The 16578-nt window shown below is 31.4% G+C and overlaps 2 protein-coding genes across 2 annotated transcripts; one reads left to right on the forward strand and one right to left on the reverse strand.

Moving 5' to 3' along the window:
- Positions 1-754: 754 nt before the first annotated feature.
- Positions 755-4211, reverse strand: LOC129001394 (uncharacterized). Its single transcript, XM_054428644.1, has 3 exons — positions 4064-4211; positions 2651-2860; positions 755-1008 (listed from the first exon to the last, which is right to left on the reverse strand). Exons 1-3 carry the CDS (start codon positions 4106-4108, stop codon positions 799-801), a joined length of 465 nt encoding a protein of 154 aa, XP_054284619.1. The 5' UTR covers positions 4109-4211; the 3' UTR covers positions 755-798.
- A 3008-nt stretch (positions 4212-7219) lies between these two features.
- LOC129001513 (uncharacterized) lies at positions 7220-10301 on the forward strand. Its single transcript, XM_054428832.1, has 3 exons — positions 7220-7347; positions 8758-8985; positions 10092-10301. The coding sequence occupies exons 1-3, from the start codon at positions 7303-7305 to the stop codon at positions 10248-10250; spliced, it is 432 nt and encodes a 143-aa protein (XP_054284807.1). The 5' UTR covers positions 7220-7302; the 3' UTR covers positions 10251-10301.
- Positions 10302-16578: the final 6277 nt, after the last annotated feature.

The following is a 16578-nucleotide window of genomic DNA, read 5'->3' on the forward strand; positions in this document are numbered from 1 at the left end:
CAAATTAGCAAATAAACCACGTTTGATAGTTCATATAGTTTACAATTCCACAATCTAATATACAATTCTAAGTTGAATATTTAAAAAGAATTTTCAATCTCCGTACTTGGAGGTTGTATACACTTTTAATTTGTAATGGCAAGAAAAGTATGGAACAGATGATAACAAGTAACACAAGTTATTCCGTGTGGTTTTTAGTGGAGCTAGTTCGTCGTTAAACAATAAGGTAAACCGTCTTAACACTCTGAACTATAATCTATTCCTTAAATGTGTGTATAGTGGTTTGTTTTACCTTGTTACTTTCTAAACCGATGGAGCACATCATCAGGTCTGAAGTAATTAAATATTCTGCGTGGTGGAGTTATGATTTTACTAATAAACGTTTTACGAACTCCACCACGAGTAATATTTAATTGCTAATTGTCATTCGCCAGGCTCCATCCAAAGCACGAAACAGCTGTAGTCATAACAAACTAGAAAGGATCGTTTTGGACACTTTCATGGTCACATAAACCACTATACGTTAATTCAGACGATCCAGAGGCTATTCCATCATGATACGTTTCGCTATTTTCTAGACAGGTTATCTACAACTAATAATAAGTCACTACCGGTTTCAAACCCGATTCAGAGCTATAAAATTACCACTCTTTTCTTTGACCAGTCACACTAAAGTAATAAATAGCTTGAGACAGTTAAAAACTACCCCAAGATCTAGAGCATACAGGATAGCCTATTTGATAATCAAAAAAGGTCATATTAGAATATCATTTATTGATTCTTCCTTTACAAAGCGATTTAGAATGCAAGATTTTTGAGAGCACCCAAGACATCGGCACGGTGTTGCTTCTTGGAGTAGACATCAATGTGATATACCATTCCAAACCCTTGGGTAGGGTTGGGTCCATAAAAGACTACATCTTCCTGGGTCATGTTGAAAGATAAGGGAAGACGGTGTTTCTCAAACTCATAGAAGTTCAAATTGTCCTCTGGCACTTCTGGGTAAATCTATGAGACATTAACGCAAAGTAGAGGTGGACATTTAGATAGCTGAGATTCTTATTAACTCTACATTCGAATTTTAGCAGCAGTTATTTGAGACAGTTTTAATGCTATGTCTGAAGTTCTACAGTTTTTAAAACAACGTTTTTATTAATTAATTGGTTTTACAATTTTCCCCATTGGTGTTAATTAGTCTTAAGCAGCCAGTGTCATTACTACATTCTAGTCTTCCGGTAAACAATACTTCAAATTGGTGTATTAACGCTATTTACAGTAGATTATTTGTAATGACAAAAAACGGAAATTTAAATAACGTAAATATTATGATTACCAATTAACGTGACTCTTACTGGAAGATTTAGAATGTAGTTAACCTTAATATTTTGTCAAGCTGGGTGATAATGGAGAGACTACCAGTTGTATTTCGACACGGAAAACATATGTGAGGTGAATTAATTATAATATTTGCGAATGCACAATGCAAATATTTTAAACAATGTTATGTCAAACATTGTGTTGTATTTTTTCAGCTGATTAAAGAAATGGCATTTCCATTTAAAGATCTTTCCAGCGTGTCTTGTGTTTAAAACTACAAAGTTTTTGAAGTTGGATCGACCTTTACCGTCACCAAGTGAAAAATACGAATTCTACATAAATGTAAATCGACCCTCAATAGGTGGCCAGTCACAAAAACTGCTTATTTTTTTATTATTGGTGTAAATGCAAGTCTATTTTACCTGAGTTGAGTCACCAATACTAAACCAACGTAAAGCCACCGATTAACTTAATAGTTTTAGCCTGATTTTAATTAATTAAATATTAAATTTCATTAATTAATAAAATAATGAGTATTGAGTACATTTTAGTTCCAAAAATATGGGCATATTATACAGGGGGTTCAGAAAAGGGTGTCACAAACTTCAGGGGCTGATAGTACTCATCAATACAAACAAAAATTTTATTTAAACATAGATCGAAAAAAATTCGTTTAGCCGCTAGCCACGTTTTGTATTTTTTACAAAACAGTTTATATCTCAAGAATTATTCAAGCTACGAAAACCAAACATTGTACTTACAATTATTGAGTATATAGGCAATAAAACAAAATAACTATCAAATATTCTTTTAAATTAACAATTCAGATTGTTAATTTTATAATGGCTACCCAAAAAAGGCTAAACCAATCAGGTTTGTCTCATTTAACGATAAAACATCTGGATATTTCAGCTATTCTTTATTTGATCTTTTTGAATGGTATTGTTTGATAGGAAATTACAAATGCCAAATAAATGTGTTTTTATCATTTTTTTTCATAAAACCAGCCATTCTTTAGTAATTTAAGTTTAAAGAGTTTAAATGGCCGCCGTTTTGTTAATTTATTAAAAAAATACATAGTTATTTTTTTATGACTCTTGACACCATTATTGTAAGTGCAAAGTTTGGTTTCCGTAGCTTGAATAGTTCTTGAGATATAAATTGTTTTGTAAAAATACAAAATGGTGGATAGCGGCTAAACAAAATTTGGTTCGAACTATGTTTTTATGCACTTTTTTGTTTAGATTAGTCAAAAATGATCACCCTGTATTTTTTCATGGTTTAATGTGCATATTTACAACGAAAACTTAAGAATATTACTAGTGTAAGTTACCTTGATCTTGGAGAGTCCTTGTCGTACTCTGTCGGTTACCATTTGGTGGTAGCTGCTGTTGACCAAGTTATATGTAGTAACATTCATCTTTATTAAGGCCAACTCTTTAAACGAACCGTCCAACATAATAGTTTGGGATGTCTGAGAAGAAGAGATTTTCCAGTGAGGAGATTTGGTTAGTTGGCTTCTTATTTCAGGAAGGCCGGTGACCTACGCATACATTCAAATTAATTAATTAAGGAATATAGATAACCTTTTGGTCTTATGTACATTGAATTTAGGTGTAGTTCAGAACATTTAATAAGAAGGGGTTTTCTATTTTTTATCAATACTTTTTTTTTAAGAGGTTGGCTGCCTCTTTTAACCTTGCATTTGCCCGTCCACATAGACTAAGCGCCCGTGCGTGGATCGTTTACAGCAAAGCAAGGAGTGAGCCGGTACAGTACAAAGGTGAACTGTACTGATAAAATGTTATCGGCAGTGACCAGGATCCGAACCCACGACATCGCTGCCTTGGGTCCGAAGTCCGCGACGCTACCGACTGAGCCACCGACTCACTAAGGCCATAAAAGTTGATGAAGGTTATAAAAATTGAAAGAATAACATACAAATACAGTACAGCTGAGATATTTTTTAACATCTGGTATATGAAAAGTTTCCTTTAGAAAGGTGTTATGACCATAAAGGGCAATTTATGAAAATGGATAGTTTTGCGCAAGGTTTCTCATCATGACGAACATTATAAGTCTATGGTTTATGGGGGTGTGACTTGTAGTTTTCCCAAAGGTTCGTGGGTACTTTGGGATTTACATATGAATGTGGTATTTAATATAATATAAATTTGAGAAAAATCCAAGTTTGACTTTTACAAAGAAATTTCGTATTAATAATTAAGAGTGCGAATCTACAACGTTCAATAGTTGTCACAAAAGTCAATTTTTTTCGAGGCATTCTTGTTATATCAAATTTGAAAAAAATGTGTTTTAGACAATGGTATAAACAGACCTATAATCTTCAGAAAATGTATTTAGGCTTATACGTATAAACAGAAACATCTGAGTTCAGAAAGTTCTAAATTAACATAAACAATCAAGTTTCAACTAATGACACCTACTAAAATTATTTAATAACCAACATAAATCAGTTCAATGTGTCTCTGTACTTGAACCATTATAAATCTTTATTCCTATATTATACTGTAAAAATTATAGTTAGTTCTCTTGGGGAAAAAGAAAAACTTCTAATAGATAATTTCAATTAGGTTTCAATTTCATCGTTTGACTACAGAATATCAAATGTCAGTACAAACTTTAATACTATCCTAAAATTATAAAATAAACAAAATATTTTATAATAAATAGTGAAAAATTTCATCGTTTTTGACAAACCAATAGAATATGTCTTGATACTTACAAGGCAAGCAAAAGCTACGAGCAAGGAAGCTTGAATGAAAGCCATCTTGGATGAGTGAAGCTTGTTGAAGAAAGGAAAAGATTGTGGTATTACACTGTTTCAACTATTCGCCCAGATATTTATAGAAAGTTCTCAAACCCAGTTATCAGATATGAGCTGTCAACAAATATCTCAATAAAGATTGTCCATGACAGTTAATTCAAAAGGAAATTCCAAGTACACATGTTGGGAAAGACCACATGGTTGATAACAGTTGATGTACTTGTCAAAAATGAATTCGAGTTATCTTCAAGATTAAACCAAACTGATGCACTAATACAGTAATTGTTTAATTTGCAATGTGTTTAATCCAATTAATTTCTATGCTTTATTATGTTTAGAGTAACGAGTAAGCTCATGACAAACTGATATTCTACTACTGACTAAAAACTTGCTCTGTAGGGCTAAATGTGTTTACAGGACTAGTAAAGTAGTATACTATTACTAAAGTAGGCTAATTATTATTATCAAATTAGTAGGTATTGGATATGGGTGACTGCACATAAATATTGTTTTTTCATATCTAGATTTAGAGTTTTTTTTGTTTTTTTTTACTCCTGAAACATAATAAACATAGTGACATAGTGAAACATAGTAATATCATTACTCTATAACGTACATTAATATTACTACGTTAAATCACTGTTAAAATACGACTTTTGGATGTCATATATCTTCAATAAGCCTAATGGCATCCCTCTACTACAATTATAATACTGTTAATGGGGAGTTTTATGTTAAATGAATGTGAGGAAAGGCCAATCAAAAAGTTAGAGAGAAAAATAAGAATATCGTTGATGAAAATTAAAAACCATCGTTGGTTATGGAAACATGTATAAGAGATTCTTTTGTCTATGATGTTTCCTTTGGCAATATTGTCTCATCATGGGGATATAGATGGACTGGCTGAAATGTAATCCTTATTCAGTCATTTAAGGATAGTAGTAGTTCAGGTTCTTTATGCTAATTTGGGGCTTTATTAAGTGTTTTGAGGTTAGGTTGGATTAGGAAGGTGAAGTCTGGTTTTTAATGAACCGAGTTGTTGGCGTATGCTACGTCCAGACTGATTGTGTACAAGCTTGCAAACACTGCTCAAGACTATTTGAAATGCGCTCGCTTTAAAAAAAGCATACAAATAAAATAACAACATTAAAATTGTGCGTGGAGGCTCCTATATCCTATCATAGTTACTGGTATGAACTATGGTATGTAAAGTTTTTACTAATTTGAATATCTTGCAAGAACTGTATTCAAATCAACAGAGGTAAATAGTTATAAAATAATTTTTGAACTCTGTAGCTTTCATTCTGCTTTAGAATGAATATTATTTGCCGCTTAGAAACCACATTTAAATGGAATTGAATTAGGAATCACCAAACTAACTTAGTGGGAGTAATTATTTTATGGTAACTATATTATTGACGATGTATTTAAAGATCGATTATATATTTATAACGGTGCATTTCTAGGGCTATACATTATTTATTGAAACGTCAAAAGCTTTAAGAAAACTAAATAGTCAATAAATAAACATATTTACCAGGGGGAATACTTTCAGTCGTAAACTTCTAGCTTCTTAAACTCATTTGTTTATTCTTCTTATCGGTAATGAAGGAAATCATTATTATATTGCTGAAATCAAGTATAAAATAACAACAAGCCTTGCTGGTCTTGAAGCATTTAAAAGGGAAATTTGCTATGAACTATTCATGAAAGGATGTATAGATACGCATCATACTTCTTCCTACTTTTAACCAGTAAATTATATAATTTAAATTATAATAACGTACCCGTATAACACAATGATCATATCTAGGAAATAGTTTGCGTATTTAAACAGTACATGTAAATACGTACGTGTTTGATGAATTAAAAGTTTCGAAATATTGTGGCTCTCATAAATATACTCGTATTGGTATTATAATATTTCACTATTTTACCAAAAACGCCATATGTTTTTATTAACACAATTCAATTTTTCTAATCAATATTAAATACGTGCCAGTTCTAAAATGTATCATTAGAACCGTGTCAGAAATTCAAATTAACTGAAGAATATTCGGTACTTTCCTGTTAAAGGGAACATTCATTATCATCGATGATTTTTTTCTCGATATATCGATACTAACAAATTGAAACATATCAGCTGACAACTACGATAAATATTGTTCAGTATCAACAAACAATTATAAAGTGAAACTGTTCTAAAAAAAATTACCTAACATAACTAACCAAACTTGCTGTGTCACATTTAAAAATTCCGTGTTTAACTTGCCTTTTCTGTTATCAAAAGGAATTTTTTTTAAAGGACAACAGGTTTGGTTGGTTATGTTAAGTTAGCTTAGAACAGTTCCATTTCTTAATCCATATAATAGTCTATTTTAGCCTAAACAAGATCAGTTGTCGATTTATAATGGATCGGAAAACAAAAATATCGATATATCGAAAACATCATCAATAATAATGAATGTTCCCTTTAACAGGAAAGTACCGAATATTCCCTCTCTCATTCTAAATTGTTAGTAATATTTTCTGACAGTAAGGCCTTTTCTATGTAATAAGTGTATTTAGTAATGAATATAACACGGTTTATTAATGATCAAATTAAATGATCAACCGAACAAATGTTTTTTGCTCTAAACTATAAAAAGATCATTTGGAAAACTTGAAATGAACGTTTATAGGCATGATTTGTTAGAATTATCAACATGCAACAATAACAATGTATAGTTTATTTTTGTACTAGAAATAAAATCTGATCACTTAACCAATACAACTAGTTCATTACAGACATTTTTTCACAATGCAGTTAATATATACTTTTACTCTTAACATTTAAAATCCATGAATAATTCTGAATATTCAACTTTTTTTTTATAAATGGCGACTTTAAACTTAACATTATAATATTGTTAAGATAATACTTTTTTATCATTTCAGTTTAGGTTTTCCCTTATGACGCCAATGAAAATGTTTTCTCTCATTTTCTTCGTTAAAAACCTGTCATCCAGTCACTTTTTAATTTGGGGAAAACGTGTTTCCCAAACCACTTAAAGTGAAGTAGACTAAGATAGTGGTGAAGGTGAAGGATAGGATAATGGGACAGTCTACTTGAAACTGTCATATTGATACTATAAGAACGTTTAACTCTAGCCATATGTTTATAATATTGTAGAACTTCAACATCAGAAGAAGCAGCCATGGCATTCTCCACAGGACTTTTTTGTTTTGCCCTTGCGTTCATTGTAAGTTTTACCATAACCGAAAAATATATAGTATAAAACAAAATCTCATAAAATGATTTTCTCTATATTATTTTTTTGTCATATTAAAGGTCAGTTTAATTTTCAGACTAGAATATTTTTTTAGTTAGGTGGTTTACTTACTCGTTAGTTAGGTTAGTTTGCTTAGTTAAAAGGTCTAATCGGTTTTCCTCAAAGTAATAATATTTATTTTATTTTGGAAACGAATAACATGAACTAGTATCAGTATTTTAATCTGCTACATTAATTTTAGAAAATTTCAAATACTTTCGAATAGTTGACAATACTTGAAGTAATATTAAATTGACAAGGTCAATGAGGAATAGCGTTGCTGTTAATATTAAAAATGTATACGAACAAAGCTGTTTGTAATATGTTTAATATAAGAGTCTGAAATACACACATAAATACTTATAACTAAATTAGTAAATGCAAAAACATTTAACTTTTAATCTACGGAACGGGTATCTTCCAGATTATCATGATACACTAAAAGTGGTTTTAATATCAGTACTGTTAATAACCGAAATGGTTGTGTTACAACTAGCTTCGGCTCACAATGGAGCTATCAGGTTTTGCAAGGACATTGTCATCTGGGCAGTCTAGACGTAAACTTTCAGCGGTCGCGTCGTTAAAGCTAGGCCTAGTCACACATGTTGTGTGTTTTCTATGTGATCGATGTTTTGTAAATATTTATGAACTTTGAAGAAGCGACAATATACTTGCAAAACCTGATGATGGATACATTGCCAGCAAAAACCAGTTGTAACAAAACCATTTGGATTATCAACAGTACAGGTATTTAAACCACTTTTATCAGTTTTAATTAAGGATCAACCAGTTACTGTTTAGTGTGTTTACTCTAAATGTGATGATTAAGTAAATATCTCCAAGCAATGTTGTCTTACATTTTATTGATATTATTTCTGTATACATGATTCTTCACTTAGAATTGAAGTTCACTGTCTAGGTAACGTTAACTAAAACCATATCAACGAAACCTAATCATTCTGAAATCGCACCTATCCAGTTCTTAACCAAGGTAAAGCAAGATTAAGAACTACTTCAGGCTAGGTACAAAGCCGGTGGGTTAAAGGATTAATCTGTAAATCGGATAGTTGCTGGATCGATATGAATTAGGGTTTTCTTAACCAAGCTATCAACCAGAGATGAATAGAAGATTTGCGCTACATAGTAACATGACCGGCTTTTGACCCAGTCGTAGTCTAACAATTTCCTATCAGCTCATAAAATTAAACTAAGTGATAAAATAATACCAAACCTTAGCCTAACCATTCCAAACTTTGTATTTCTGTAAAATAATTAATTAGTAGAATTAGGTTTTTTTACTTTAAGCAGTAACATTTTTACCACACAATCACTTTCACTCAGGTCTACGTGCAGTGTGTCCCGATGGGTCTACCAGACGTGGACTCTGAGACAGTCGAGAAGGGCTACAAACTTGTATCTCTATACAACACGACCTCCTCCTACTACAACGGCTCTGACCTGGTAAACCCTCTGTACAAAACTGTACTGAGAGTCGCAACATACAGTAATTCCGAACACAACTTGACTGACGTCACTTATGCCATGAAGGACAAGGTCTCCGCTCTACCAGTAAGTCTTTAGATTGCATTAGTGCATTTATTTTAAATTTGATACATTAAGGTTGAAAACATTTTGATCATCAGTTTGTTCTTCAGAAAGTTCTGTAGATGAGCATATTAAAGTGCAGAAGTTAACATATAAGTGTATGAATGCCAGTTTTATACACGCATTATGATTTGCTCTTAAAGATAACACCGTGAACAACGATTTTACTGTAACTTAAATCATAATTAGATGTTTCTCTTCTTGATTTTGATCCTACAATATAAAAAATACCATATCAATCAAATTTACAATAACGCATCGGTCTAGATCGGTATTGTCTAAAAAAAGTATTAAAACATGAATTTTATGTTTCACGTTGTGTTTACATTAAACACATAGTAATTAGGGTTTTAATATTGTAAATGTGTTTCTAAAAAAAAAATACAACTGTAGAATTGTTGAGTGACCTATTGGACAAACAAAGAACACTTGTTGCAGCTTCTCGATGTGTTCATTTTTTTACTGGGTTGGATAAAAAGTATAAATGATTAAAACTTTTTTATGTTCAAGCTCAAGAAATTTCTTTTATCTAACGGTTTTATTTTATTTTATAGGATTTCAGCAGAGTGTTAAACTCCACTGACCTCTAAAATTAAATAACCAAGATTAATTAAATAACTATTACTGTAATCGTAGCCGTTTTAGGATGATTATTAATCAACTTATCAACATTATTTATATTATAACTAACTTACTCGTATATACATTTGGAAATTCTTGGAATTGTAGCCTTATCCAACTACTAAAGACAGTTTTAAGGTATACGTCTGACCACTATATTTAAGATCATTTTTAAACTAATCGAACGGTTTCGGAAATTAAATGCCAAACAAACCCGTTTTCAGATTTTCAAACGAATAAAGTCAGTTTTAATACCAAAGTCGACGGTGATGCAATCATAGTAATGAAACTTTTCATTTAGTCTCAATTTAACTAAAGGTCAAAACTTTACAAAGCTGGCTGGTTTTATCACTTGATAATTCCACTTCAAAATACATTCTTAAACATAATTATGAACAATATATTGAACTATGTATTACTTTAGCTAAGATGTTGTATGTTGTTTCCAGTCTGTTCCCCAGTATGTACCAGGGGGTGTCGCAGACAGCAACGGAAAAGGGTTGGTCTTGATTTCGTATCAGAACGAATCACTATTAATAGAGACCGGGCCCAGGCCAGTAGTTGATTCCATCACTCAACTGGAGTACGAAGTTTGGGCACGCCAGTGAAGACTCTTCTTTTATGATGAATAATTTCAGAAATTAAAACTTTAAATACTACACGAATATTTTAATTATAACCCTAGAAAGAGCCTCTATCTTTAATTTTTAGCATATAGGGAATAAGCTATTAACGTAGTACTAATGGTAAGACCTGAACCCGGGACCAATTACTTTTTCGTTTTGAGGCCCCTAGAGGCCAAAAACGCCATCAGTTCAAATTCATATATATATAAATTTATTTATTTATATTTATTTATTTATATATAAGTGTCTGTTAACACGATAACTAGAGCAAAAACTATCCGATTTTTATGAAATTTGGTATATACGTGTAAACCTACATTTATTCAAACGAGTTCACGAACCACGAACCAGCGTGATCGGGCTCTGGGAACAGGGATTCATGGGGGGTTTTACGAAGTAAAAATAGGTTTTTCCAATTTTTGACCCTAAAAATCAAAAATTTCACTATTTCTTTCCAAACCATTTTGTAGAGCTTAAAAAACAAATAATTTAGTATGTTGAAGCGTTATTGTGCACCTAATGGTTATGGAGAAAATTCCAAAAATTGTAAATTTAAAATTCCCATGTTATTCTTATGGAGAATAAGTCAACTGTTGTAGATTGCTTGTTTATGAACATGTTTTGATCGAATTTGGAAAATGCATTCATTTCTTACTAAACTATTTTACTATTTTACAACAAAAAACACTTTTTACCCTCCCTGTTGCAGCAAACCCAAGTACTTGTTGAAATAATTATATCAAATAATGAATAATTGTGATATTATAAGGAGGCATTTTAGTGTAAATCCATACAGGCAAATGGAAATTTGCTAAGTCTGCAGGTTTGCTGCGGCGGGGGTATTTATTATTTGAAGTGATACTTAGCTATATTTTTGAGTTAATTTAAACGTATACCGTTATTTTATAGTTTGAAAGAGTTTCAAGCTTGAGTCGTCTTAAAATTTATCTGAATTTAACAGACAATGAGGTTAAAATTTAAATGAATATTTTAAGGGATCATATTCTATGTATAACGTTTTACGTATAATTTCTTAAATATGTGTTTAAAATATAGCTTAAAGAATGCTGTAACAGTTTTTTTTTACGCATGGATAGTTTTTTTTTTATCTAAAATAAATCACAAAGTAGTTTGTTGCTATGTTTTATCAATTTATTTTAGAATCATGATAATGGTGTGAAATAAACGATTTCCTTTAACTATTCGATTAATAAGAACCGGCTTCTAATATAAAAAAAAAGTTTTCCATGAACAAATATTCTAAAGAAACTTAAAACTACATTATAATTATTTATTTTTGTTAAGAGGCTAACCTAACACGGGTAACCTAATCAAACATGGTTTATGAGACACAGAACATTCCAAAGGCTCAGTGCCTTTAGAAAGCCTTTGTTAAACGACCACACATAACTTGTAATGTTATTTCCAACTTTTGACCCGTGATTTACTTAACTCTGCTCTGAGATTTAGAATTGTCTTTGTACTTAAATCAATGTATCTCTTATATGAATCAGTGGGCTGTTTTGAATTATTTGACCAATTTATACAAGGCTTTTAATAAAATATGTTGATTTTCTCCCCTCCCCCTTTTATTAGCTGATATTCTGTGACAAGATAAAGTCGTTGGTCCAAACCTCTAAGCCCACTTATAAGTCTCATCACGAATACTGTAGAACTACCTTTGAACAAGTATTAGTAATTTCAGTCCCTATTACTAATAGAACAAATTAAGCTTGGCAAAGCTTAACTTTCTGAAAACAATTTTAGAGCCAGATAAAACAGATATTAGTCATATAATTAAGAAAAATTAAATTTGTTAACTGTATTTTCGATGTTTAAAATGTAATATAAAGTAGAATCATTTTAAATTAATAATCATACCACTCAGTTAAGAATATTAAACCAGCCGTATTTTTGTGTAGATAAAATAAAACAAATTATAAATCTAGTTAATGCTTGTTAACACTAAACAACAAACACAACATCAAAATGACATCTCTGACACACACTGAAATACCCCCGCCGCAGCAAGCCTGCAGACTAAGCGAATTTACATTAGCCTGATTTGATTTACACTAAATGCCTCCTTAAACATATCACATTTATTCCCTACGGATATATTTTGATAAAACTTGGTAAATTTATTTATTTTATACTAAGCTCATATTTTAATAAAAAACACATTTTATTAGTTTCCCTGTAACATCAATCCTAGGTACTCGTTAAACATAATGTTTATTAATAGATTTACTTGAAAATCAATTCAGGCAGATGGAATTCGCGTCGTCGGCAGGTTTGCTGTGGCGGGGGTATTTTATGAATAATGATTGTTTAGGTCAGTTTGATATCAAAATTGTATTGTATTCTTAACAGAACTAAGTGTACATAGGGTAGAATTGATGTTTGTACAGCCATTGCGAAAAACCTTGGAAAAAATTAATGTTTGAAAGATAAAAAAAAGTAAAATACTACTGACACAAATGCCTAGTAATCATTTTGTTGTAGGCCTATACTGTTATGATTTTACGTGTATTGAAGTTAGTATGTTTAGGAATAATATATTTGTTGTATTCAAAATGCACAAACTTTTCGTTATCGACTTGTTTTAGTACTCAATATGAACTAAGTTATTATTCAACCCAAAACTATATAAAAAGGATAGTTGATTGAGATACTTTAGACTTGGACCAGACATCCTAAGACTTACAGAGTCTTTTCTTTACTGTATATTTGTTTAAAATTTCTACATTTTATATATCTGTGGTTTTGTATAGTCTATAGCTGACTTTAAAATAGTCTTTGAGACAAAACCTGTTTAGGGCTTTTCACTGACAACAAAACAAGGTTTTAGTGTTTAAAACGAATGAATAATATACATACAGTATTGAACAAAATATACTATGTGTTAAAATATTACACTATGAGTTATTGTTTTGGGTTAGGGTAGTGCATCCCGAACAAGCACTATTACCTGTTATCAGATGTCTGGTTTGAAATGATTATAATTACAGGATGCTTTGTTATACGAGATTAGCTGGCTATAAAGGTTTATGGCACAAACTTCCAATAGATACCAACTATCCATGCAACAATGGTTAGTAAGCTTATTGGTTATTATTACACTGAGGCGTATGCGTTTACTAGATATCCAATAACGTCCATAAATATCTCAATGTAAGCCATAAATTTAATCAGGCCATAATAGAATACAATGTACTGCATTCTTTGTGTTTTCGTAGTAAACCTTTCAATAGTTAGTTATGTTATAGTAGTGTACGCAACGATTGCGTAAAGCTAGTGTTAGCGACACGAGTAGGAAATTATAGGTACGAGTCTTGGCGAGTGCCTTAAAAACTTATACGAGTATTGTTAACACTATTTACGCGAGGTGCGTACACTGTGACCTATGACAGTGTTTTAATTACTAAAAGTCGTAGTGATGATTAGTTTAAGATTTAAAAAAGCATAATACTACTGACACAAATACCTAATAATAGTTTTGTTGTTGTCCTATACAGTTATTATGTTACTGTTAGTTTCTACATATATAAATAAAGAAACCTGTAAACATATATATAAACTAAATGAGTAGTTCATAACCTTTAAGAGCGGTTATGCTTTCGTGTATAAAGTCATTGCCACTGAGTGTGATGCAACGATACATTCTACCAAACACTAATTGCACCAATTAACAATTAAATTGGCCTGAACAGCTGATTAGTTGAAGTTCGATTCATTACACTTTTACTTCTTCTCTCTCAATCCTTGAACCTCATTGGTCAGTTCCCCGTGTTGCTGTTATGAAAGTAAACAATTCTGTTATGTAAATCTTTTCAATTCCAAAAAAACTGAACTGAAACGGCTGCTTAAAAAACTGTCGTAGGTAAAGGTTTTACAAATACAGTAATAGTATTACTTCTTCTGAAAGGTAAATTTATGTTTAACTCGAGCAAATTCTTATTAAACTTGTGTAAACTCAAGCAGATGTCTATCTCATAATTTTTGTTTCTCTTAATCATCTGAAAAAACATTGCAAGCGCCCAACGTGATATTTTTGGTTGACGTTTCATCCTAGGCCAATTAAATGTTAACATCAACAAATACCAACATGGAAAACACAGTTAATTGACTATGTAAATTGGCAATTAGATTACTCAGAACCAACAATTCTTGTTGATCTATCTCTGACAAGTTATGACAGTAATATTGTTTCTCTAATTTAAAACAGTTTTATTTTACTCCATATACCTAGTACAGCTTTTTCTATTTATTATACTTCACTAATTGCATTTTATCCCGTTGACATGTTATTTCCCTCGAGTTTATATTGAAAACCGTATACATATTAAAACTATACACTAGCATTAAACTTGATCTGAGTTAGTTATAAAGTACAAAGTAAATCAAAAAATTTCAGAAGACTTTCGTAAGCTTTATTTACCAGCAATGCAGACACAGTAACGGTATTACTTCTCCAAGGAGGTCTATACTAACATTTACATCTAGCTGGTGATGTTAGTGATACCAATCGTTGGAAACTGCAAATATGTTTGAATGTTCATAGTGCACAAATAAATGTCTTCATAAATTACGTTTTAAACTCATCTGATAGCAATCAAACTGTTACTACACAATAATGCTTGTATATTGAAAGCTTGTGTTGGATGAGCACAAATTAAATTTTTACGCTATAACCATTAGGCGATCGGTTTATATTTTTATACAGTACATATTTTAATCGAAAATTTAAATGATACTTTTACAGATCAAGCTTTTGAATGTTTGAAATTAATCATTCAAAAACTTTGTCTGAATGACACGTCCCTAACCCTGATTGGCTCAACTGCCGAGGAATTGGAATTAAAATCGTTTATTGAAGCAAACCATATAAAATAGTTAATTTGTACTCCAATTAATTAAATCCCAATCCCAACCAAGCTGAGTTGCTCCGTTTTTCCATCCAAGACAATCTACTCACAACTATCCATTTATATGACGCAGAATGTCCTTATGACAGCCTATTATGCGGTAGTTTTCCCTCAGTTGGTATACGCGGGCTAGCATGGGAATGTGAGAATTAAAAAAGTTTCGAAATCGGCTGTCGAACCTTCTGCGAAGAATTTATTCAGCCTTCAAAAAGTTTAATTTTCCATGCATTTATTCCTTGAAACACTCTACTCAAAAATATCATTTCTATTTTTACAAGCTCCAAATCGTACCCATTTCTTTGCGAAGCAGTCTTAACAAATACCAGAGCATGCAACCAGCTTTTCATAAAGAAAGCATCTATATTATAACGGTATACTGATTTTCAATGCACTGCCACACCATCGAAAAATTGACTCAAGCACTGTTGTAAAAAAAACACTAAAAAAATCACTGGTCAATGCTTTAATGTAAATCTGGCCAAACAAAACTTGTTGACCTATTGATATAATCGAGACCTAAAATCAAACATACTCCAATGCCTATAGAATGGTATATTCAATAGTCATCAAAACGTATGTAAGGTTAACAACATGATATTGTCCCCGTTAATGTTTGAGGCGAACAACACACCTGAATATTGCTGTGATGCAATTGTTGTCAATGCCCAATGGTGTTTATAGATAATGTACTTACCAAATTGTCCAATGCATATAGCTTTGCTAAATAGCTTTGTTGAATCCAAGGGGCTTAAAGTGTTGTGAATCTAATGCAAGTTTTAATTGTTTACATACAAAAAAATGTTTTATTTACTTTTAAAGATTAGATTGTAATAATTATTTAACATAACTAGTTTTGTTCACTAATATACTCAATATTCTGTCTGCTAATCCAAGTTGAGTTTACAGTCAGTCTCTGCAGTCACTTGAGGGGGTTGGTTTAACTTGGAGGATTTTGATGTTTGAGTTACTTCAGGGTATCAAATGTTTGATAGGGAATTTATCTGTTTCTCATCTCTTCCCTGACATTATTGGTCATCGATAAACAACAAAGTGAGCAATGGACCAAATTGACGCAATTAAACTGACGTATATTATATAACATATGACTAACTAATCTCGCCCTTAATTTATTTATTTTGTTAAAATTAATTATTAACAGAAATTTAGAGTTTTATACAGGTACCCTGTAACTCGTTTAGTTAAAGTTAGGAAAATACTACTTGGCTTTTCTACGATTATTTGTGTAAGAAATTGTAAACCTGTTAGCTGCAAAATAAATTACATTATAATGAGTTTCAATTAAAATAATCTGTCTTTCAAACATAATCTCATGATTGCGGGTTTACACAAATAAATCTTCCTAAAGCCCAGTAATTCAGATG

This window comes from Macrosteles quadrilineatus, unplaced genomic scaffold (assembly GCF_028750875.1).
Source record: "Macrosteles quadrilineatus isolate MER2022 unplaced genomic scaffold, UCM_ALF_1.0 Scaffold_8__2_contigs__length_117827958, whole genome shotgun sequence".
NCBI classification, from domain to species: domain Eukaryota; kingdom Metazoa; phylum Arthropoda; class Insecta; order Hemiptera; family Cicadellidae; genus Macrosteles; species Macrosteles quadrilineatus.